A 25,567-nucleotide genomic window follows, 5' to 3' on the forward strand; every position below is an offset into this window, starting at 1 on the left:
ATAAATGTTAATGAAACGGTTACAATTGACCTTTAAGTGGACAATTTTTGGAACATGTGACTAAACATGCAGCCACAACCATACACTCACACATACAAACGCACACATATGTGCACCCACGTAAACGCGCGCACACACACACACACACACACACACACACACACACACACACACACACACACACACACACACACACACACACAGACACACAAACACACACACACACACACACACACACACACACACACACACACACACACACACACACACACACACACACACACACACACACACACACACACACACACACACACACACACACGTAAAAAAAACATCCCTCTCAACCAAATCCTCAACATGTTTTATGAAGGCTATTCTTAGGGCATATAGCTGTTAGTGCAAGTTATAGCCCACCATCAGTCTAGACTTGCGTTAAAACTACCTTGGATACAAAGTACCAAATGGAGACCTTTATTTGCAGCAAATAGGCGTACAAAATAAAATACCTTTTCGAATATCGAATACGGGCTACCTCATGCTCAACATGCATCTTGGTTTTTGCACGCTGACTCGCGTCTCGCCTGTCCGTCACACACAGTCGAACACTGTGTTCCAGCATGCGCGCGCATCTTCTCGTCAGCCCTGGAGCCCCGCGGACACTTGTTATCACCTCGAGATGCACGAGCGTCTGACAAGTGAAGAAGACTATGAGGAAGAGAAGCAGCGGACAGGTGGAACAGGCTACGAGTGTTGTTAATACGACCGTTAAACCGTGTGCGTCGGGGTTCGGGAAGGGCTACTGGGAGGTGGACGTCGTGCGCGCCGCCGCCGGTGCATCTACCGCTGCCAGTGTACCCACAGTCGCGTCGTGCGCGCCGCTAGTGCGCTGCCATCCGCTGCCGCTGTATGCACCGCCGCGTCGTGCGCGCCGCTACCGCTCTGCCATCCGCTGCCACAGCAGGCTACTATGATATGAGACACAACACATGGTTGGGCTGATTCTAGCACACACACACACACACACACACACACACACACACACACACACACACACACACACACACACACACACACACACACACACACACACACACACACACACACACACACACACACACACACACACACACACACACACACACACACACGGTGGTGGACAGCCTCTACGCCTCGATGTGGGCTCGGGGACGGCGGATATCGTGGAGATAATGGATTAATAATCGATACACGGACCGAGCGCGGGTTTTTTCTTTTTCTCTGAAAGACAGGGTTTGATAAATGAAAAAAAGAACGCTCCCCTCGCCATGGAGAACCAAGCGGGAGAGCAGCAGAGCTACGAAGACGTGCAGAAAAGCGGGTACCTCCGCAAGCATAAATCGATGCACCGGCGGTTCTTCGTGCTGAGGGCGGCTTCGGAGCAGGGTCCGGCGCGCCTTGAGTACTACGAGAACGAAAAGAAATTCCGTAGTAAATCCCCGGTCCCCAAGAAGACCCTGAACCTGGAGACGTGCTTCAACATCAACAAGCGGGCGGATTCCAAGAACAAGCACATGATCGTCCTGTACACCCGCAGCGAGAGCTTCGCTATCGCCGCAGACACCGAGGAGGTGCAAGACGAGTGGTACCAGGCCATGCTGGACCTCCAGTGTAATTGTAAGATGCAAACCACCGGAGTGTTGAGTTATGTCCAGACTGTCTGTCAGTATTTCAGGGCCTTTTCAGGCTGTTTGTTATCACGTCGTGCTGCATTTCGCTCCACCATGCAGGCGCCACATACACATTGGTCAGATGATGAGCCAGGCCTTGGTGCAGTTCCAATGTGAATGTGCAAATCATCATATAGGATCATTTAAATGGGATATGGGTGCCATTTGGGGTTAATACTTGTATTATCACAGGAGCACAGGTACATGGGTTCAGATCATAAGCATAGAGGAGCCAGCGATGGGCGGCGCGCGCTGTCTGTGAAGCACCACGAGCATCAATCTCATGTAATGGGCTGCAGATCATTTTCTCTTCGATTCATTTTCATTTAATGCATCGAAGTCTTCGTCAATCCACGATTAACCTTAACGTGCATTCATAGGGTGACACAAATATGGGGTTATTTTGCATTGCGTCAAGGGAATATTGCATAGCATTGAAATGGTTGGATGCATCGTGCAGGGGTAGCCTAGCCTAGTCTGCATCGTTGGAGCCTATGTTTTTGTTTTTCTGCATGGCTCCCGCTGTCGTCCGCTTAACCTACATATCTGTATGGTGCTGCTTGGGAGGAGATCGCGTCGTCACAGGGCTCTTGTTGGAAAACGCGTTTCTGTTGGTTGCTCACGTGTTTACGTTGTGGTAGTGGGTTCTCGTGTGAAAGGCCTGCTTGGGATTCGTGATTATTCCACCATCACAACAGCGTTTTTCTCACTTCCACGCGTTATAAGAATAGGAAGGTGCCTACTACATTTATGGGGATCGATTTATCATCTTAATCCAAATGATAATCATAATAATGATTATTATTACAATAATAATCATGGTAATTGTAATTATTGTAATAACTCAACATAATGATGACTTATATGTTATTATTATTATCATCATATTTATTAATGTTATTATTATTATTATTATTATTATTATTATTATTATTATGTAATTAACAATTCAATTGCTTAACATGTAGAAGTTTGATCTACAATTACATGTAACATTAAGCTAAGCTACACGGTATGTAGGTAAGCGTAGGTATTGCCGGCCTCCAATCAAAACAACATCAACTTCAATCTAAAGCAGCCAAACGATAACACATATTTGCAAAACCTTTGATTAGCACTATGGATAGAAATGATTTGATTATTTGATAGAAGTATTGATAGAGTCACCGATCTATTGATCAATCTTGATACATCTTCAATGTATTTGTTGAGTAACCCTCCCTCTCTCTTCACTGTGTCCCCCCCCCAGTTAAAGCCCCTGACGACTGGGGCAGCAGCGGCGAGTGCAGCTCCCCCTCCCCGGTGCCCACCTTCAAGGAGGTGTGGCAGGTCAAGGTGTGGCCCAAGGGCCTGGGCCACGCCAGGAACCTGGTGGGCATCTACCGGCTGTGCCTGACCGACAAGACGGTCAACTTCGTCAAGCTCAACTCCGAGGTGGCCTCCGTGGTGCTGCAGCTCATGAACGTGCGCCGCTGCGGCCACTCGGAGAACTTCTTCTTCATCGAGGTGGGCCGCTCGGCCGTCACGGGCCCGGGGGAGTTCTGGATGCAGGTGGAGGACTCGGTGGTGGCGCAGCACATGCACGAGACGCTGCTGGAGGCCATGAAGGCGCTCAGCGAGGAGTTCCGGCAGCGCAGCAAGTCCCAGTCGGTGGGCACGTCGTGCGGCGGCGGCACGGCCTCCAACCCCATCAGCGCCCCCAGCCGCCGCCACCACCCCAACCTGCCCCCCAGCCAGGTGGGCTTCTCCCGCCGGGCCCGCACCGAGACCCCGGGCACGGGGGGCAGCAGCACCAGCACCTCCCCCACGTCCCGCCACGGCTTCCCCAGGGCGCGCACCGCCAGCATCGGGGCGCGGTCGGAGGAGGGCGGGGCCTGCGGCAAGGGCACGTGGGCCAGCTCCAGCCCGAGCCTTAACAGCTCCTGCTCCACCACGCCCACGCTGAGGCCCAAGCCCACCCGGGCCCCCACGCCCGCCAAGATCACCCTCAGTCTGGCGCGGTACACGCCCAACCCCACGCCCTCCCCGGCCCCCAGCCTGTCCTCCAGCTCCGGCCACGGCTCAGAGTGCGGCCTGATTGGGGCCGCGGCGGGGGGGATGGCCATCTGCTCGTACCCCCGGGCCCCTCAGAGGGTCTCCGTCTCGGGGTCCCCCAGTGACTACGGCTCCTCGGACGAGTACGGCTCCAGCCCCGGCGAGCACTCCCTCATGGTGCCCAACTTGCCCGGCGCGTCGCACGGCATCGGCGGCCATCTTGGGCACGGCGAGGGCCCCGCCAGCTACCTCGTCATGGGCCACCGGGAGGGGCTCCTGGCCTCGGGCCACCGCTCCAAGGGCCGGCGCATCCTGCGGCGCTCCTCGGGCCGGGAGTGCGAGGCAGAGCGCCGGCTGCTGAGCAAGAGGGCGTCGCTGCCCTCGGCCGCGGCCCACGACCGCCTCGGGCCGCGCAGGAAGGACGAGGACGAGGAGGACGACGAGGAGTACGCCGTCATGTGCCGCAGCCCCAACAACACGACGGAGCGGCCGCCCGGCCCGGGGGGCTGCCCGGGCGGCGGGGGAGGGGGGCCGCCGGCGGGGGACGCGTCGTCGGGGGAGGCGAGGAAGAGCGGCGGGGTCGGCCGAGGGGACGGCGAGGCCGGCGGCTACATGGCCATGGTCCCCGGCGGAGCGGCGTCCCCGCCGGGCACCCTCGCTCTCGCGGCGGCGGTGGGCGCGGGCGCGGGCGCGGCCGGCGCCAAGCCCGCAGCCGCCGACGAGTACATGGCCATGACGCCCAACAACAGCACGTCGTCCCCGCAGCCCATCCCCCCGCCGGGCGCCGAGGGCTACATGCTCATGTCCCCCAACGGCGGCTCCTCCGACCTCCAGGGGCTGGTGGCCTGGGGGAGCCGCTCCAGCGTGGAGAGCCGCCCGGCCAGCGACTACATGAACGTCTCCCCCGGCAGCAGCCGCTCGGCCTGCAGCACACCCCCCTCCCACCCGGAGCAGCACCCCCTGCAGCCCAAGATGTTCAACTCCTACTTCTCCCTGCCCAGGGCGTACCAACACACCCTCTACACCCGCTTCGAGGACGACCTGAGCCAGGGCCAGGGCGGCGAGGGTGGAGCCGGCCACGAAGGCACCGGGACGGGAGGAGGAGGAGGAGGAGGAGGGGGAGGAGGAGGGGGAGGAGCCGGGGGAGCAGGGGGAGGAGCCGGGGGAGCAGGGGGAGGAGGGGGAGGAGGGACATACAGCAAGAGGAACAAGATGGCGGCAGGTCCCGCAGGAAGCCGTCCTCTGTCCCTGTCCTCCTCCTCCTTCTCCTCCAGCTCGGCCAGCAGTGAGAGTCTGGAGGACAAGTCCCTGGTGGCGGGGCGGGGGTTGAGTGTGTTGCGAGCGGGCGGAGCATGTGCCAAAGACGGACGCCACGCGAGGAGCACGTCGGGCGGTAAGGGCTCACAGCAGGGGAGGAGGAGCCGGCCCCCCGGCGCGTCCTCGGACATGGCCAAGGCCAACACCCTACCGAGGGCCAGGGAGAACCTGCAGCCCTCCGTCGCTCATAGCGTGGGCGAGTACGTCAGCATCCAGTACGGCGAGGACGGAGAGTACAACGGACGGCGTCGCTCGGCATCCCGGCACGGTCAGGCGGTCCACGGCCCCCTCGGGCCCCTGGACCGCTCGGTCCTCTGTCGGGACAGCCCCACCAACCTCTCGCGCAGCTTCTCGGCGCCACTGTCCGCCTCTGCTGAGTACGTCAGCATGGAGGTGGGCAGGTCCTCTGCGTCCCCGCGGACCCCTGCCCGCTCCAAGTTCACCACCCCGCCCGCGGCCTCCCCCAAGTCCAGAGACGGTCGCAGTGCTAAGTCCTCGCCCCTTGCAGCAGAAGGCCACAGCAGTTACAGAACAAGCGCTGCCCTCCCAACGGACACCCCCAAAGGGCCAGATCCTCCTAGTAAGAGTTCTTCTTCTAACACCGCGGCCAGACCCCAAGCTCACTCCGGCCAACTGCCGTTTCAGCCGGACCCCAGCCTCGGTTTCTCCCCGATCGAGTCGTTCTCGTCTCCCGGCCGGAGCGGCCGACTGGCGCGAGGCGACTCCCAGGGTCTGAGGAGCCCGCGTGCAGGCGAGGCGTTTGGGCCCACACCTTCAATGTCTTCTCTGAGCGCACTCTACCCGGAGGCTGGCCAGTCCGCGGCCCATCGGCCGGCCTGGGACTGCTCGTCATGGGAGGGCGGGCAGGCGGCTGGGTCCGCGGTGGCGCCAGCCCAAGCTGACTCCTTTACTGCTGAACCAGGCCTGAACTACGTTGACCTTGACCTGGCCATGGCGGAGAGCCCCCAGGCCGGGGTAGAGCATGCCTCGGCCCCTTACAACATGGCAGCGAGTGGCCTGGGCAGCTCCGCTGGTGCCAGTCTCAACACCTATGCCAGTATTGACTTCTACAAATCTGAGGAACGGAGGGGACATCAGACCAGTAGGAAAGATATTCAAGGTAGGAGATGAGAATGTCAACGTTTTTTAGCGTTTTTATTAAAAGTAGGCACTTTCTTGTGCTACTTTCTTCTGCTACTCTCGCTCTGCTGACAGTAGCAGAATACCATCTTTATTGAGGATGATATACAAATTCGTAGGATTTCATAAACCATGCCTTTTCTTAATAAATGCTTTGGCTTCAAGGAGATATTCAAATTTGTTAAACAAAGTTATTTTCCTTACTATTCTTTTTTGGTCCAAAAGAAAGCTCAGATGAGCAGTTCTGAATGATGAATAAACTCATTAATCCTAATTACTATTTGTTATGACTATTTTACTACTATTTTGATTGATTTGTATTCAGATGTATTCAGATATAGACTACACATAATAATATTCTGCAACCCTATTCTCTTTTTCCAGATTGTTAGCGTTCCTCCAGGTTTTCAAACTGTGCTCCTGCTAGGTCTCAGACCGAACCTGCTCTCAGCCTGCTAAGGACCCGAGAGCCACAGTAGGCCTATTCTTCGTTTCTCCAAATGTCTCAACACCAGAACAGTCTACTCCAAGTTGATCTCTTTTGAGCATGGATGCTTCCCATCTCATGTTTTGCTTACCCAGACGTGTGCCAAAAGTCCACAGCTCTCTTTACAAACAATTCTCTTCAGCAAAAGAAAACAAACATCAGCCCTACCAGGAGAAAAACTCTTTGTTTTGGCAGCAGGTTTATGAATATCTTTTTTTATTTTTCAATTTTGCCAAATAGTATTCCAACATAGATTAGGCCGAAAAACCCATTGGTGTGTCCAAATATTTGTATTGTACAATACTGATAAAAAACAACAACATAATTTTGTCTAATCCCCCCGCACAACTCAACTCAAATCCAATGATACTCAATTTCTCAAACAATTTTATGATTGAAATGCTTTTTTCAGTTGCAGGAACACATAGTTTACACACCTGGACTCTTTACTTGAATACACAGAACCTTCATAACAAATTACCTTTGGAATCATTTAGAGGCGTCAACCTGTTAATAGTATTGGTGCAGTACCTTTTCTGCATAGAGACACTGATGAATGCTTATGATTTCAACAATATTATTAATAATTTATACACACTACTCTTTCTTTACGTCTTAAGTTTATAGGTAAGAGAGGTAAAAAAAAAAAGACATAATAATAAAGAACGATTTATAATTGTTTTGTATGGTGCACAAACAACAACACACACACACACACACACACACAAACACACACACACACACACACACACACACACACACACACACACACACACACACACACACACACACACACACACACACACACACACACACACACACACACATACACATACCTACAGACAACATGAACTTGTATAATGTTAAACTATTTATTTGTGCCAAAAATACTTCAAATTACATTGATCGAATGAGATTCATAATTTCGTAAGGTAACGATCGCATTCGTAAATAAACCCAACAGTTGCATTTTACTTTCTCCCAAGCCAAAACCGTAAAACAAATTCTATATCTATCTACCCAATGAACCCTTGTCACACATAATGCACACATAAACAAGATGAAAACCAATTTGATGATTAAACCTTTTAGCAAACCAATAAAAGCTGTAATTATAGTTGATCAATTATTCAGTTCACCTCAGTACAAGTTCCAAATACAACAAGCTGATTATTAAAAGCGGTTTGTATTCCTCATAGTCTTGTGAGAAACAGAACTGTAAATATACCAAAATAAAATACTCAATAGAATTATTATATTGGTAAAGAAATGTTTTCAACAACTTTGACCTTGAATCTTGTAAAACTACACGATTCATTAATTCTGAGTTAAAAGAAGACGAAGACGAAGGAAGAGGTTCTAAATTGGATTGTTGACGATTTGGTTCATACCATTTCTTTTTTCATTTCTTTGAAGATTGGAAAGAGATTAAACACAAATTTGTGAGATCACTGTGGGGGATTTTGAGGCACAACTACCGTTGCATAATACATAACCAGACATTTGTATTGTGCTTTGAGACATACCTGTATATTTTACTGAAGTATAAGCTATAGCTTAATCTACAATAGCTTTTGTACGAAACATCGTAGATACTGTAGTTTGTTTTTACATTTGCATTACAGTAAACACAGTTGTAATATAAAATAATACATTTCCAATGGAATATAAGAAAATAATCTACATATAAAACGCGTCATACTATTTAGTCTTCATATCTATTTACTCTTATAAAGTGCCTAATTTCTGATTGTAGCTGATCGTACACAGATTACAGTACTTCAATCGTAGTTTTACAGAACACAGAACAGAGAGCTAGCTATTAGTCAAACAGTGATCAGATTGCCTTACTGTGTTTGCCATGAATCCACTTCCACATTTTACTTTATGCCGTGCCTAACACTTCAGCCAAAATGTGAGCACTCACCCACCTCTGTTTGGCTTCATCTAGCTGAAGTTTGGCCTAAAAATTCTCTTTCTCTCTCTCTCTCTCTCTCTCTCTCTCTCAATATATATATAATTTGTATTTTTTTTAACTTTTCTTTCATCTATCTTCCTGTGCGCTGCTGTTTGCTTTCCATCACATTAACCTTTGGTGCTCTGACATAATTGCCAAAAAACAAATCAAACTCTGAAGCATAAATCTAGTCATAGGTTGGATTTTTTTTTTCAAAACTATGATATAGCCTTGTTTCATATTTCAGCAAAGACTAAGTAGTTTGACTCATAGAAAATAACTTGTGCATTACAATGACAGAGGTGCTGCTTAAATGAGTTTGGTCAGTTTTTAGACAAAAGCACTATATATGCTAAGCTAACTAATGCTTATTAGCGTGTGCTGGTAGCAGTTGTAAAGCAACTCAGTGCGCAGTGTTACTGCGCCATCGTAGACATTTAAGTATTTATGAAAATTGTAATGCCAACTTGCATATCAAAAGGATGGATCCCATTTGATAGCAAGGCAGTGATATAACCAAGCTGCCAGAAACATCAACTAGACATGACCAAACTCTTTAAATCAAAAGCTCTCACACTTTTATACAGGGGGTTGAAAAAGGCAGTTTTATGGTGTACTTTGACAGTATTAGTATGTTACCTTTATATTTTCTTTTCTGTGAAAATGTTTTAACAGGGCTCGGGATGACACAATACTTTTTAACCTTTTACAGCGCTATATTGAATTACAGATTAACATTACTATATAAAAAGCTTATATATGCAAACTCTGCTGTTAATATTTTTTGTAAAACATTACATTTTCAATATAATTCAAGCAACTGAATCAATAACAGGTGTTCAAGACATATAAATGTCAAAGACAATGTTTCCGTCAACATTATTCAGGCAACTGGAAAGATTTTAACACTACCTTGGATACTGCATAATATCTGACTTATTAATATCTGGCTTGGCCTCACCACATCACTTACCCCCCTAGCCCCCTCAACTAAAAGGACACTTAAGTGCCTGGCTTTGATAGAAAATTCACCAGTATCTGATTTTATTACACTCAGCGTCTCCAGTCACTTGAATTGAGCAATTAATGTTGATTCAATGCGGAAAAAAAACCCTGTTTAAAACCAGGTCCTGGAAAATAAAGTCTTTCTTGCATTTAAACCGAACAAGCGTTCTGATTCAGTTGAGCACAACACTGCAAAACTTTTGGCTTCACGTGAACAAGTTTTGTTTTGGACACACAATTTCTGTCTAGCAAATACGCTTGTTGCCCTATGAGTTTTGCAGCTGATATTGAACAAAAACTATTTAAATTGAAGGTTGGTTCTTTTTCCATTTCGCAGATCATGTATTTATAGCATTTTTACCTTTTTAATGTTATTCTCTTTGAAATCAGTTATCATCATAACAAATAAGATTTCCCATAGTCCATTGCTGCCAGCATTACTTGTACTGACGACGAACCTCCTTGGCAATCTCTCGTGTGATGCGTATGAATCCTATTCATGGGATCCACCTTCTCCAAGGGATCTTCTATCGTTCCTCCATTACTCCCTCGGCAGCCTTGATGCTGGGGGATTCTCCTGCTCGAGACTCCTTTACCTCATACTCTCAATTCCTCACAACCGTTTGCAGTTATGAAAAGACATTTATGAAGTGGAGTTCTGAAAAAGGTTAAAGATATTACTGAATTTAACGTTTGCAGTTCTGAAAAGGGTTAAAGATATAAAGGAATTTATTGTTTGCAGTTCTGAAAAACTTTAAAGTTATTACTGAATTTATCGTTTGCACTTCCTATAAAGGGTTAAAGATATTACTGAGCTGAACATTTGCAGTTCTGAAAAGGGTTAAGGATATAACTGAATTTAAATACAAAAAAGACTCTATGAAAGCTTTGGATTTGAGCAGATATAAGTTTGTCTTTACTTTCTTTTTTTTACTACGTTTACTGCCTTAGGCTGTCTTATGTATTAGCACTATACAGCATTGTATAAATGAGCTTTGCATTTATGAATTATCAAAATTCTCTAAGTCTGACGATTTTCAATTTGAATGAGAGACTAATGTCGTCTCTTCAGGATTTTACAAAACAGTGATGTTGAAATTGTTGTTGAAATGAGGCATATAAAAATGATTTATATGCCATCCATTGTGAATAATGATACTGTATGTACAATCAGAAATGTGATTATGAATGCAAAGGAGAAAACATTGTATTTATTTTAAAGCTATTGATAATACTTTGATAATAATGTATAGAAAAAGAAAAGAAAAATAGCTATGTAAAGTATACTGTGTATAAACAAATTTGTTCTAAGGGGGGGATGGGCATGGGGTTGATTTAGTTCACAGCCAACTGTTTAAATCGGAATATTGATGATTCTTGTCTGTGACGTAGACAATGTTTCTGTTTTATTATTTTCTTTTTATATATAAAAGGTAAAATCATCTGAAAATAGTACGATTGTGTTTGTGTTTTTTCTTTGTCTGTGTTTTCATGAAAAGTTTGGAAATGTCTTAAGAACTACTTAGATCAGTCAAGACTTTATTAAGTCAATGGCCCTCTATCATACTGCTCTGGCATAAGCCTTGCACGAGGGGCGCACGTCTTTAATCTCATATACAGTCTCCATATTATGTCTTCAAATGGGTCAGTAGCAATGTCCTAAGAAGTCATTATGCTTAATTAGCCAACAGACCTGGCAACAGTTGCAATGCGGCGTCATGAATAGACCAATGGAAAAATAATTTAGGTTTAAGTATGAAGCATAAAAGCATTTTTCAGATTCTTATTACTTTATTAATCCCGGAGGCACTCAGTTTCAAAAGCTCTGCTCAAGATAACAATAATATTAAACCTCTTAATGATATTATTGAAAACATGGTGTGCTATGTTATGGTGTGTTCCAGATTCCTTGGGCGCCAGCCTTCCGAGTCGGAAGTTGGGATATCTCCCAGCTTTCTCGCGGCATTTCTCTGAGGCACGCCCCCTTTTTGTCTTCATCTCTCGGAATTCTGAGAGTAGACCGAGAGCAGTTGTGACGCTCTCAACGAAAATGGCTGTGCCCGTGAAGAGATTTATTTTCTTTGTACCTGTACCACGTTGGTCATCATAAATGCTCTTACGCACTTGATTACATTGCTACTTTATTTCGGTCACCAATTTATGCATTGCAAGGTCTTGCTGTGCGTGCAATACAATGTAAAGTTGTGTTGTTTGTTTTCGAGCTGGTTTGCTAAAGAGGCTAATGTAGCTAACAATAAACAACGACTAGCCAATTTAATGACACAACACAAAGTCAAAACAGAACGCTAGAAGTGCTCCGAGACCGGAAATGACGTAACAACTCGGAAGGCTCGTGTCCGAGGCATCTGGATCACACAATTAGCTCTATAGACGAAAGCTCGTCCCCTCAGCTATGTGGAGTGCTTCACCATATCTTCAACATCAGTCGTTCAAGGGTCCCTGTGTTGTGGAAGACCTCCAGCCTTGTTCCTGAGCAAAAGACAAGGAGCCCCAGTGGCTCCAAGGACCGCAGACCAGGGTCACTGACCTCCCACATCATGAAGACCCAGGAGAGACTTGTCCCGGAGCTGCTCCGACCAGTGCTGTAGAGTTCGTACTCAAGGCGTTTTTATTTTAATTGTCTCAGACTCGTCTCGGTCTCGATCAAGCCTTTTTTCAAATTCAAACCGACATCGCAAAAAGAAATGTAGGTTTAAAAAATTAAGTGTTTTTTCTAATGTTTATGAATCTAACCAATCAGCGGAGACGTGCTCAAGTCGCACATTTTACGTGTTTCAATGACTCTGAGTTATCTACATATTCTTACATGTGCGGTGGAAAAGCGGCATAATTATGCCGCTTTTCCACTGCATGGTACCAGCTCGAGTGAGCTCTACCAGCTTAGAGTGGTAGAGAGCCCCACTTTTTTTTTCTGTAGAAGTTTGTGTGATTTGTTACTGTAAGTGACTGAAGATCAATAAGATTCAAAATTATTTTCCTTTTACAATTCGATAATTAAATAATGATGTTATCAATGATATCAATTCATGCATCAATTCATCTCAACACATAGGCCTGGCCTAGAGGAAAGAGCAGTTTATATGTTGACTGCTTCGAATATTATGTTGGTGGCGCTATAGAATTATTGCTTGTGTTTTTACTGAGTAATACAGAAGATAATAACTTTAAAAAGAAAGACTGACAAAAAGATATACTGTGTCTCTAGCATCGCACACATATTATAAACAGGTAAATAAGGATGTTTTTTTATGTCTCGGCCCTGACCGTCTTTCTCATTTGGACTCGGTCTTGACTCTGACTCTTCAAGCCCTGGTCTAGGACTTGTCTTGGACTCGACTAAGGTGGTCTTGACCACAGCTCTTGCTCCAACACACTGACAGGCCCCCACTCTGACCCCCTACAGGCACCTACCAGCCCCGACTAGGAGTCAAGGGAGACATCATTCCCCTGCTGCTGTCTGTACACTGGAGCTGGACAGGCTATGGGTCATCTGCTACAGGTTCTCCCGGCCACTCCACATTCAGTGCTCACTGAATGTGTAATGTGGAACTTGGTGGAATGTGCTCTCATTCCACCAAGATGCATCATGGAGCATCACAGGAAGTCACACCTGTGGCAATCAAACTTCTCCACTTCTCCCTTATAGTGTCAGAGAATCTCTTGAGTCTGTGAGCCCATAATTCATCTCTGATATAATTGTTTATCTGCACTACTGAATTAACAATATTTTGTGAAATAATTCAATAATTCAACTGTGCAATACCCTAGCACGAATACTGCAATTATTTATACTGTAAATTAAAATGGATTGTCTTACTTATACTGTTCTTCGTATGCATTATACTAGTATGAAGTATATTTGTACACACTTATTATTTGTTATATATCTATGTTTATGAATACATACATATAGCAAAATAACAAAACAACTTTAACGTGACCCAATTTCCGAGGGGATTAATAAAGTATTTTTTTCTGCTAATATGCAAAGTTACATACTAGGTTTACAGTTTTTTAATCGTTCAAATATTATATTTAAACATACATTACATTTGCTTCGCAAATACATCTTCATACAAACCTATTTATTATGATGCCAACCAGGCATCGTCCTTTTGTGGGCTCTTATTTTGAAAGAAGAACAGTTTAACCGGAAGCTTGTGCCAGACTGCATTGTAGGCTAGAATAGACATGTACACATAGAAGAGGCCATGGCCTGGATTGTACGTCAAGGTCGCCGCCATATTGGAGAGGCAAAGGGAAAGAGATGCGTTTTTTGTGTATAAAAAAACAGTATAACGTTTACATTCTCAACCAATTATTCAAACCGTTATGATCGACGTGAAGGAAAAATAAAAAAAGATAAACCTATAAATAATTTACATGATTTAACATGAATCTAAAAACGACGCATTGAAATCAGTTGAAAAACGTCAACGTCAAAGTGTTTACATCATGAAAAACCGCAGCTCACCAGTTCACTTGCACATGTTTAAGGTCGCCAGTCGCCGCCTCCCCAACATGGCGGCTACGTTGACGCATCGCGTCAGTGCGGAATCTGTGTGTGTATCTCTATGAGCTGGCCCAATCTGGCAACATTGACCCTGAACTCCCCATTCTCCGGACCGGTTGCAGCGACCACATCGATGGTGGTGACCTAGCTGGGATCTGGAAGAGGGAGTTCAATCATTCACATTTTACTCGCAAAAGACAGGATCATGCGATTTATGAGATCGTATGTCCTCCCAATGAAGATGTATTTAGACAAATGAAACAAACAAAATAACACACCAGCGGCGAAAACCATTTGTATCTGAAACTTCATCCCCTCGTTGCCTCCAGGTCTGTACACTTTTTTCTCCTTGCTCTCATGGTAAAGAGAAGGGGAGAGGTCGGCGTGATGTCAACATGCTGTGGTTATATATTTGGGTTTAGGTAATAACCTCATTCATTTCTATGTCGATGTGATCCATCTATTACTGCCAAAGAAAACGGTATCATTTGTTAAGTTCCTTAACATTCAATGTAGCAGCTGTTATGTTGCGTTATGTAGTTCTGCCCAAACTTTCGGTGAATACGGCAGCTGCCGATGCAGGTAGCAGATATTGGCAGAACACAGGCAAAATCTTTGAATAGTTTGCAATGTCTTAATATCTTTGCCTAAAATATTTAAATCAAATGCTTAATATCTTAGATTTACATTTTAGAAAAATCTGTATGGGGGAGTCCTAGACTTTTAATAATGTGACTTTGGTCTTTAAAACAACCTTTGCAGGTATTACCCCATTCAGTAGAGCCTAATAAACGGACACCATGAGTCCTCATCCAGTGGTCCAAGCCATGATTGATCTCTCTGCTGGGGCTGTGGGTAAGTACAGGTTCCTTTCACGCATCATTTTCACAGGGCATGGTTTTTTGGAGTTTGTCTTCCAGCCAAAAGATTCTGAGGTCAAATCCCAATGCCCCTTTACTCTTTCTAGGGACCACTTATCAAGCTGCCACACCACATCCTGGTCATCAGCCTCAGGCTTCTAAAAACAATTAACTGTAAAGCACTTTGGATAAAATGTCAAAATAGTGAAACGGTACTATCCATCACACAACTACAGGGGGCACTGCGTGTGTCCTGAGCGGGCAGCCCCTGGACACGGCCAAGGTGAAGATGCAGACCTTCCCCACCATGTACAGGGGGTTCCTGGACTGTGTGACGTCCACCTACAGACAGGTGGGGATGAGGGGTCTGTACCAGGGAACCACGCCGGCGCTGGTGGCCAACATCGCGGAGAACTCGGTGCTGTTCATGAGCTACGGATTCTGCCAGCAGTTCGTCAGCTTCCTGGCCGGGAAGCCCAAGGAGGCGGGCCTCAGGTTGGACCCGTACTTGTGTTCCCTGCCGAGCCAACAGGTTTAGGTGGCGGTAGATTACCGATTGTGCAGTTTGAGTTGTTAAAGGCCTACGTAATGGTTAACCGGAAGTTTTGATTAATGGGTACATAAAGCACTCAAAATATGCATAGAATTTATAAAATGTCTCCAAAATAGTTTTAAAATCCAGTTTTTGGCGTTTTTGGCAGTAACGGGAGTTTTCTAATGCCATTCGGCGATGACGTCACGTTGGGGAGACGTGGTGGAAGGTAGCCTGAGCCTAGTACTAGAACTATTTAGTCTAAGAGGTGGAAAGAACCACAAATAACATGTTTGATGGCCCCAGCAGTGTAATTTCGAACCTGTCAGACGTGAGAGGGTGAATGAGGAATTGCCGAGAACTGATGGCGGTCAAAGCCAATTAAATGCATGGTCAGAGGAGAATGAGTGGAGAGTTGCTATCATTTAGCGACGCAGCAACGAGCGCTGGAGCTAGTCAATGAACAGCAGTGCATACAATAACGACACTTTATTATATTTATTTATTTTTACTGTCAGTGAATAGCACTGAGTGAAAGTCAACGTTTTCTTTATCTCTAGTGACAGCGATTATGTCGTTCAGATAAGTACCGCTAAACTCAGTCAGAAGATCTAGAAATAGAAGGCATAATGTGCTACCTTGCCTGTCCCACCTGTGAAATCCCCCCCAGATAATCCCTAATTAAATCTTACCCCCGACGTTGTAATCAGATTTCTGATAAGTTCTCCCACGTTTTGATGGTAGCCTACTTGCTCCAGTAACAACATCATTGCCTAGTGTTTATTTCAAAGCTTTATTTTACCCAGTGTTTGAAATACCCGTCAATATTTAGGGGTCCCCTCTCCCGATTGTTGTGCAATACCGATATACATTTTGCAGTAGGCCTATAACATTACAATATTTCATGGATGCAAGACAATTAGCATTTAGCCTACATGATAACACACACACGCACACACTTAACATTTTTTGATAATCCGATATGCTATATATTTTAAAGCAACACAGGAGGCTGCATTGGCTAAAGTTGTTTTGATGCACGTTGATTTATAAGAAGGAGAGGCAAAGTTGTGCATTACAATGCAAACACGACAACTGAATAAATGGCAGGTATAGCCTATCGGACACGCAATCAGTGCACTTGCAAATGAGTGCCTGCAAGTATGACCGATCGTGGTGTGACATTATTTAACCATCAATCAACTGCAAATACGACCCGACAGATGTACATTAAACACATACACAAAGCACATCGTCCAACCTGGCGGATGTTGACAGACAGCCCACAACAAACCAAACATCACCACGGCAGGTGTGCTCTCTCTCTCACTCTCGTACGCCCATACACAATCACTCCAACTTATCCAACTCCAAGGCTAGGCTGCTTCATTAAGACCAAAACTAACCACAAGGCCTTCATCACCATGCAGTATGCCGAAGCCGGAAAGAACCATAAGTTAGAATGGACCCAAAGTGTGTGATTGATACAGTCTGGTTTAGCTTTCTATTGCTATCTGTTTTTAGTATGACTCGTTCTCAACATTACGTCATTCTTCTGTTAGGCGCACATGGCTAATTTGCGTACTTGCACAGGAGTGGCTGGCTCCGCAAGGCAAATAATAGAACATATTTAATTATCTTTCTATCCATCTATCCATCTGTCAAAGGTGGTAGAATGTCGAGGGTCTTAGGTTCAGCACAAAAAGGCAGCAGTGAAGCAAAAATTACTTTGAATCCATTTCAATCCATTTCTTCCTCACACAACTGAGAATACACAGACAGCACATGGCATAGCTTCCGCCTTCTAGCACCCCCAACTTGTCTCTCATTTTGAGATATTCCACGATATTGGTTAGTGGCTGAGGACTCTCTCCCATATAGGCCTCTCTCAGGATATCCAGGGCTTCCCCTCACCTGACGTCCATAGAGCAGCTCGAAGGGAGAGTAGACGGTGGACGCTTGCGGGACTTCTCTGTAAGCAACGAGAAGATGGGGCAGCCACTGGTCCCAATTATCTCCCGTGTCGCTCACATACTTCCGCGACATTGCCTTGAGCGTTTGGTTGAAGCGCTCAACCATTCCGTCAGTCTGAGGGTGGCAGGGCGTAGTTCTAATGCCCCTGATCCCTAACGGTGAGTACACTTGCTTCATGAACCCAGAGTTGAAGTTGGTTGCCCTGATCTGTTATGATCTCTCTAGGGATCCCCACCGTGTTAATAGCTGTATTAGGCTATTCGCTACCTGTCTAGACTTGGTGTTTCTCAAGGGGAAAGCCTCAGGATAGCGAGTCGCATAGTCGCATATTACCAAGATGTATTTGTGGCCAGCCCTACTCTTGCACAACAGGGTAAGGACAGTTATCCGTTATGCCGACATTCATTAAGTAAGACTGTCCTTCAATCACCACCTTTACAGCAGCTAAAGGTGGTCACTCTCGTCACCGTGTAGACAACGTACTCTGACGCTCCCCACTCCCACTGACCCCTCTGTACCCAGACATGCTCCTTGGACAAATGTCTGGCTACTGCCTGAATCTATCAGGGCTTTACAAACCTTCCCCCCCGATTCTGACAGGCACTTAAGCATCCATAGAGCTAGGGGTTGCCTTAGTTGAACCATTGCATGTGGTGTAGCATAATGACCCTCGACTTTCTACCCTTTGACATTCTACCCCATCCATCCATCCATCCATCCATCCATCCATCCATCCATCCATCCATCCATCCATCCATCCATCCATCCATCCATCCATCCATCCATCCATCCATCCATCCATCCATCCATCCATCCATCCATCCATCCATCCATAGTTTTAATGTGATGTATTTTGTGCATGTCCAGTCAGACTTGTTGTCTCCCTTGTTCTGTGTGGTCTTGTAGGCTATACTGTCCTGTGTGAGCCGAATCACCTCAATTAATTCCTGACGATTTGTGTCGTTTGGTATTAATAAAGACTTGACTAGGCTATCTATCTATCTAGGCCAGGGATGGGCAACTGGCGGCCCGCATCCTCACTCAGTGCGGCCCGCATCCTCACTCAGTGCGGCCCGCATCCTCACTCGGTCAGGCCCGCACATAATAAAAAAAGAAAGAAAAAAAAAGAAAATAATAATAATAATTGATCGAGTTACAGAAACCTCGGTCAAGAAAGATGAGAAGAATTCATAGAATTCGAAGGCAAACCCATGCGTCTATTTTGCTTTGAAGCGATATCAGTCATTAAAGATATCCACTTAAGTCGCCACTACAACTACTACAACTGCTTGTTGGGTTTGAGTTCATTGAGTTGTTGCACTTAATGTTGGTCCACTGTTTTTCAGTTTTTTTACTTCATTTAATGATGATGTAGTTGAGCCCTTTGCACTGATAAAAATACTGACCATTCATGTGGCTGTTTGAGCTTGGAAAACATGAAATTAATGTATGTTGGTTCAATTAACATACCGTACATAGGTTATGATTCTGGATGATTTTTTAGGTAGTGGCCATCCCCAAAATGCACCAGAATACAGGAAATCATATCTACCAAATTCAAAATTGTGTAGCTTCTCTCAGCTCACGTTAAGTTGAAGTGTGCAGTCATGTGGCCCTCCAATGGTTATGATGAAAAATGTGGCCCTCTTTATCATGAAAGTTGCCCATCCCTGATCTACGCTATTAATTAACAATTATTGTTAGCGAAGTGAATAGTGGGGAATAGCGTATTCCCCACTACTCACGGAGCCTGAGGTGAATAATTGTTAATTATATGTTTTAGTATATACTACACGTGAACAGTCCAAAAATAAACAAGATAACACTTTTAGCCGGGATTTATTTGTTTTTATTAGCGGTTTACTTGTTGTTATTAGCAGACATTTTGCGATGAAAACAATATCGAGTTTGAGATGTCAATCATGGGATATTGCCTAATATCCCAAGATAGCGAACCAATCAAATTGCGCCATCTTAGGAGGTTCACGTGTAGCATATACTAACTATATATAATATCTATGTATTTATCTATGTATCTGTATAATCTGCTGAACACTCTCTTACTTGTCTCTACTCTCAAGGGTCTCAATGCGGCTTTGGTCCGTGTCTCCCCAACGTGACGTCATGCAATGCATCCTGGGGGAAATGAGAATCAATAGCAAACCGCTAAAATATAACCTACTTTTTTCGTATTACATTCCGTTTTGTGATACCTAACATATCACAAAACATTAAATACAATGGATAACAGTTTAAATCTTTATTACCAACATGCAAATTGCACAAATTCGTTGGAAAGTAAACCCTGCAACACAGCCTTTAAGGTTTTTCTGGTAAAAAAAACTATTCAGTGTCAGATAAGCAGACAAGCCCCCGGTTAGGATTATTGGCTTTGTGTGTTGTTGATTTTTATTACTATGATGTACTATGTGGTTGGATTTGTTGCAACTTAGGTGTTGGGTTCTTGTGGGGCTTGTAACGCTATAGAGCTGTACAATTTTAATTCCCTTGACTTGGCTTATTTGAAATGGTTAGCTCAATATTTGACTCAATAGGAGATAGGGTTTATATTAGGAACCTAAAAACAGGTTTCTGTTAATGTGAAGTAATGCAGGAAGGCCCTAGCCTCGTGAGACCTTCTTGATCTGCTGATAAGGCCTCTACCCTGTTTGAACCCTTTGCCTAAAATTGAAAGATGTGAGGACAAATCAGCTCCCTTGGGGGAGGGACTTACAGTTTGAGACAAACAAGCAGCCTCACAGAATTATAAAAAGAATGGCGCAGCCCAAGGAGAGTGTAGCAATCTACGGAGCAAGAAAAAAAATGTCAGAAACTGTACATAATCTCCAGGGAAGCCTTTTGCAATACTTCCAACTAGATTTCGGCAGGAGCGGAAAGGGCAAGAGGGTCGTTCTGATGGGCTTGATCTTTTGAACAACATAAGGTGGCGGCTATATTTGGAAGTCTATTACTGCCCAGCCAAGACCAGACTGATATTCATTGCAATATGCAACCTTGAATATCAAAAGGCTTGGGATACCCTGCTGAAGCTGCGGCCCTTGTTGTTAATGTGTCTATCTTTGTGTTGTCAGCGACGTGCAGAAGGCCTGCGCTGGTTCAGTGGCCTCCATCTTCTCCTCCATGGTTCTGTGTCCCACTGAGCTCGTCAAGTGCCGGCTCCAGGCCATGTACGAAATGGAGGCCTCCGGCAAAATCACCAAGGGTCAAAAGTAGGTTTCTTTCAGGGTTACCGTCAAATTGTTGGTTTGTATTGGAATAGTGCTCTGCTCCTGCACTGCAGGAGTCTCTCCTCTGTGGCAAAGCACATGATTGGCCGTAAATATTCCACCGGTCAAACGGGTTTCCTCGCTACCTCAAACTAAGGTTGTCTGACATACCTTGAACAGAGTGGGGCCCCCAGAATATAGATTACAATTTTGAATAAACAGCATGAGTGAGGAGGCTACAAATCCATTTATTTACAAGTTGTAACGGACCTCTCATGGTTGGCAGCATTTGGCTCAAGAGGCAGAGCGGGTTGGCTGGTAACCAGAAGGTTGCTGGTTCGATCCCCGGCTCCTCCTAGCTGAGTGCCAAGGTGCCCCTGAGCAAGGCACCTCACCCTCACTGCTGCCGACGAGCTGGCTGTCGCCCTGCACATCCGTTGGTGTGTGCATGAATGGGTGAATGTTAGGCAATATTGCAAAGCGCCTTGAGTGGCCACTGGTTAGAAATGCGCGACATAAATGCAGTCATTTGAGCATTTACCATTCATTACCTTGTAAAGCACGGTGTGGTCGGTGATGAGGACCGTGATGAGGACCGAGGGACCCAGCGGCTTCTTCCTGGGCCTCACCACCACCATCGCCAGGGAGATCCCCGGGTACTTCTGCTTCTTCGGGGCCTACGAGCTCTGCCGCTCCTCCTTCGCAAGCTACATGAAATGTGAAAAGGACGACATAGGTAATAATAATGGCAAAAATGAATGGCATTTTTAAAGCGCAGTGGAGACGTTTAGTTAGGCATGAAAACCATTGCAGACCGAAGGATGATTAGGGGGCCATGTGGGTACAATAGCCAGGATGGGAATTGTACCAGGACACCGCGGTTGGTGGTTCGTTAGTGACCGCAGGAACTCACAACCTTGGTTTAACATCTCATCTCAGACAAGGTGCCCCCCGCCAGGACAGGACAGGCCCTCAACCCAATATAACCTGGTGATTCGGATAATTAGTACGTCAAGACACTGACCTCTTGAATAGGTGAATCTGAAAAGGAGTTGTTTATCTATGTGTTGCATGTGCTGTATTTGTTATGTTGCCTCGCCGGCCGCTCTCCCGGTCCTTATTTAGCGCGATGGTGGTCGTGATGTCTACGAGGGTGTGACGGGCGCTGTGTGTTCTCCTGCCCGACAGGTGTGGCCCCCATCATGTTCAGCGGGGGGTTCGGGGGCGCCTGCCTGTGGCTAGTGGTCTACCCCATGGACTGTGTCAAGTCCCGCATCCAGGTCATGTCCATGAGCAGCAAGCAACCTGGGTTCTTCAAAACCTTCATGGCCATCGCACGCGCGGAAGGTAGGCCGAGCAATCTCAAGGATGGTCGTCACTCATAGAATATATTATAATATATGGTTTAACTCCATTTTGAGTTGGATGCCTTACCCCTTACCTGCTCATTAATGACATGTCATTTTGTATAAAGTGTCATTAATTTATTATTTTCATTATTATTGTCATTTTACAATTTAAGAATACACAACTTTAGAGGCAATGTAAGGGGCAAAGTATTTCAGATTACTTGGAGATAATGTACATGTGGTACATGAACCTTATCTATCTGACATCGCTGATTGTATCTGTCCAGGAGAAAGGTCGTTTTCTTTGTTGAAATGTGTGAAAACCTACCTGAACTCAACAGTACAGGAAAACAAAATGAAGGCCTGTTGACAGTTATGAATGGATGTACAACCTCCCTGGTTTCTGACCACGGAATAGGTAAACGCACAAAAAAGTAAAAAAATAATAATATATACAAATTAAATGTATAATATAGGGCTATACTATCCACTATAATAAAGGACATAAAAATGAACAATAAATAGATATGCAAAAATTAGAGCTGTCAAGCGATTAAAATATTTAATCGTGATTAATCACATTAATGTCATAGTTAACTCACGATTAATCGCAAATTATTTTTCTATGCTAAATATCCCTTGATTTTTTTGTCCCATAATTCTTCTCATTTTAATTCTCTTATCAACATGGTGAATTGCATCGGCTTGCCTTGTGCAAATGATTTTTTATTGATAACAACATTGGCATATACTGATCAAAACAGGACGATACAAAAAAAGAGCCTATAGTGCAATTAAACGACTGCTTTGAACAAATGTCATTTGAACATAGCAGTCAGGCTACTGCTTCTTTGTTTTGAGCCAAAGAAAAAAAAAAAATATATATATATATATATATTTTTTTTTAATATAAAATAATTGCGTTAATCGCGCGCTAAAATTTTTACGCCGTTAAATTTGGTTTACGTTAACGCCGTTAATAACGCGTTTAACTGACAGCTCTAGCAAAAATATAAACCAAACAAAATTCATGAGCATAATAATAATTTGGCAGTTAAGTAATTTTTTTGACTTAACTGCAATACAGTCCTAAACAATACAGTCGGCTTAGTGTATTCTATCAATTTAATCTAGCTGTTTGGCCTGTGGGAATCAAACTATCCTCACAGTGTAGATATAATAGTTTATGGGTTAGGGTATATAATCAATATAATCTTAACCTATAAAAAAAGAGTAAAAAAAAAAAAAAAACTGTCATCCCTGAATAGTCTTTGAATTCAGGAATTGACCTGTAAAATAAAAAGTAACCATCTGCCTGTCAAAGTATCTGTTGTGAAGGCCCTCTCCCCTGTGTAGGCGTGAGAGCACTGTACTCCGGGCTCACCCCCACCATGATCCGCACCTTCCCAGCCAACGGCGCCCTCTTCCTGGGCTACGAGCTCAGCAGGAAGCTCATGATGAAGCAGTTTGATGACGTTTAATCTACAGCCGACCACTCACTCCTCCACACAGCAAGCGTTGACGTCGGGTCCCCCTGACTCCACCAGGATTCTGGAGGGTGTCTACCTGCCAAGTCATGGTCCTGTGTTCTTCTCCACAGGGCTTCATGGTGTCATGGGCATTCTGTGGGCTCCTCTGTCTTGTTCGTGCCCTTTCGAAAAAGAAGCACACTCCCCTTTTTCTTTTAAAAATGTAAGAGCCCACAAACATTCCCGTCAGATAGAATCGTGTTTTTAAAATATCTAATTTGTACAGTCCAAATTGATACATGGTCTCTTCTCCCTTTGCGGGACATGGTATTGTTTTAACACTCCATTATTAATACTGAATGAATTGTGATTGCGACTAAGACCTCATTAGAATTGAACTGTACTTTCGTTCTCTACTGTACGCACAAATAACGGCTGTTGCTCAACATTGAATGGGAAGACGTTGTACGTCCTCACTCTCATATCCGTTGCTGCTCAGAGCAGGCTACCGTGTTCCTCTTCCCTCTGCAACAGCTCCACCTAGAGGAAGCTGTTGTGCCGTGAACTGCAACTGTAAGTGCAGTAATTATCAGACTGATTTGTCTTTTTTTAATGAAGCTTTGTCTAAAGCTCGTTCATCCAGAGGGCGTTGATGTGTTTTATTTGTGATTTTTAATAAAAATAATATTGATTTAATGTGAAAGGGTTTACGTTGATGTCCTTCTCTTGGTGGCATCAGATAAAAAAATGGTGAGTTTGACAGGAGTTTGAACCATGCAGGTCTTCTTATGGATCTGGCACTCCAATTTATATGATCAAACTGTGGTTAAGCTTGTTGCCTTTTCAGTCACTGCCATTTTCATTGTTTTTGCTTTAGACCATAATGGCTTTGATAGCGCTTTTTGTTTATCTTATTGTGTTGCTCTTTTTTTTGCCCTCTAACAGTGTTGCTTTACAGTAAGTGTTAACTCAAGTGTGCCTCATTCAAGAAAATGAATAACAATGTTTTATAGAAGTTGTAGATGACGGATAGGTATTGGGTTATTTCCGTGTGATGTATGATCTGCATTAAATTAAGTGGATTTTAAATCTGGTGTATATTTTATATTGTTCAATTCAAATTGTGAGTGAGTAGAGATTATATACGATTTTTTATATTTGTAGATTTGACACACAAACATAATATTTTCACATTATAGGGATGTCATGTACCAATCGGTATTGGTGGGACAAAAGACTAAATCTTACGCGTGTTCCCGACAGCGACCAATGACCATTCATGTGCACTGCGTTCGGAATCTAAAAGTTATTCACAAGAGGGTTTTTTTATCCGATAAAAACCGGTCTGAACTAAACAGAACTTAGTAGGATCAGTTTCAAGTTTGCACGCCTTTATTTCCTTGTAGCCTATCCCCTACTATCCTTTTGCTTTTATTTATGAGAAGCACATTGTATTGCCACTGTATGAAGGCTAAACTTGCCCTCATCTAGAGCTGGTTTAGGACCCAACGTTTAAAGCTGAGCAAAGTCGACGCCAACAGATGGTTACAACGTCAATACATTTTTAAGTACGTGATATGATGGTTGATTTTTTTGAATTGAGTAAAACTTTCATGTTCCGCCATGTTCATGCGTGTCAATATATGGTGAAAAATATTGGAGGTTTCTCAGCCACATTGTGGAATATTGGTAGAGAGGAAGGCATCGGCAGGGGTCAAGGGGCACGCTCCGGGCCCTGTCCTTGTGATATTCATAACACCTCAGAGGGTCCTGGGTTGACCGGAGAACACTCAGACAGACATCCCTCTGTTATCAATGACATCAGTCTATTTCCAAGTTCACTTAGAAAATAAGTATAAGTAAGGTTAACTTTGAGTATTAAGTATTCAAGGTATTCAATAAATAGTGTTACAATGGAGCCCAATGTTAAACACTGAATTGATATCAACTGGCCTCCCCCCCCGTCCCCCTGCGAT

The 25,567-nt window shown here is 44.8% G+C and overlaps 2 protein-coding genes across 2 annotated transcripts; both read left to right on the forward strand.

The window, feature by feature from the left end:
• The first annotated feature begins 1,304 nt into the window (after positions 1-1,304).
• si:ch211-284e13.4 (insulin receptor substrate 1) lies at positions 1,305-6,251 on the forward strand. Its single transcript, XM_056595655.1, has 3 exons — positions 1,305-1,653; positions 2,956-4,849; positions 4,934-6,251. The coding sequence occupies exons 1-3, from the start codon at positions 1,305-1,307 to the stop codon at positions 6,186-6,188; spliced, it is 3,498 nt and encodes a 1,165-aa protein (XP_056451630.1). The 3' UTR covers positions 6,189-6,251.
• An 8,002-nt stretch (positions 6,252-14,253) lies between these two features.
• On the forward strand, positions 14,254-25,349 carry slc25a15b (solute carrier family 25 member 15b). Its single transcript, XM_056595345.1, has 7 exons — positions 14,254-14,509; positions 14,943-15,035; positions 15,277-15,535; positions 20,639-20,776; positions 21,334-21,509; positions 21,962-22,120; positions 23,479-25,349. The coding sequence occupies exons 2-7, from the start codon at positions 14,981-14,983 to the stop codon at positions 23,601-23,603; spliced, it is 912 nt and encodes a 303-aa protein (XP_056451320.1). The 5' UTR covers positions 14,254-14,509; positions 14,943-14,980; the 3' UTR covers positions 23,604-25,349.
• The last annotated feature ends 218 nt before the right edge of the window (positions 25,350-25,567 follow it).

The sequence above is a fragment of the Gadus chalcogrammus genome, chromosome 7 (assembly GCF_026213295.1).
Source record: "Gadus chalcogrammus isolate NIFS_2021 chromosome 7, NIFS_Gcha_1.0, whole genome shotgun sequence".
In the NCBI taxonomy this organism is placed as follows: domain Eukaryota; kingdom Metazoa; phylum Chordata; class Actinopteri; order Gadiformes; family Gadidae; genus Gadus; species Gadus chalcogrammus.

What these genes read in the sequence shown, in the direction of transcription:
- si:ch211-284e13.4 (XM_056595655.1), top strand. Translation starts at nt 1,305, where the DNA reads ATGGAGAACCAAGCGGGAGAGCAGCAGAGCTACGAAGACGTGCAGAAA. An exon ending in GCTGGACCTCCAGTGTAATT is followed by an intron (nt 1,654 to 2,955) that starts GTAAGATGCAAA and finishes TCCCCCCCCCAG; the next exon opens with TTAAAGCCCCTGACGACTGG. An exon ending in GGGACGGGAGGAGGAGGAGG is followed by an intron (nt 4,850 to 4,933) that starts AGGAGGAGGGGG and finishes GGGAGGAGGGAC; the next exon opens with ATACAGCAAGAGGAACAAGA.
- slc25a15b (XM_056595345.1), top strand. Translation starts at nt 14,981, where the DNA reads ATGAGTCCTCATCCAGTGGTCCAAGCCATGATTGATCTCTCTGCTGGG. An exon ending in TCTCTCTGCTGGGGCTGTGG is followed by an intron (nt 15,036 to 15,276) that starts GTAAGTACAGGT and finishes ACACAACTACAG; the next exon opens with GGGGCACTGCGTGTGTCCTG. An exon ending in GGCCATCGCACGCGCGGAAG is followed by an intron (nt 22,121 to 23,478) that starts GTAGGCCGAGCA and finishes TCCCCTGTGTAG; the next exon opens with GCGTGAGAGCACTGTACTCC.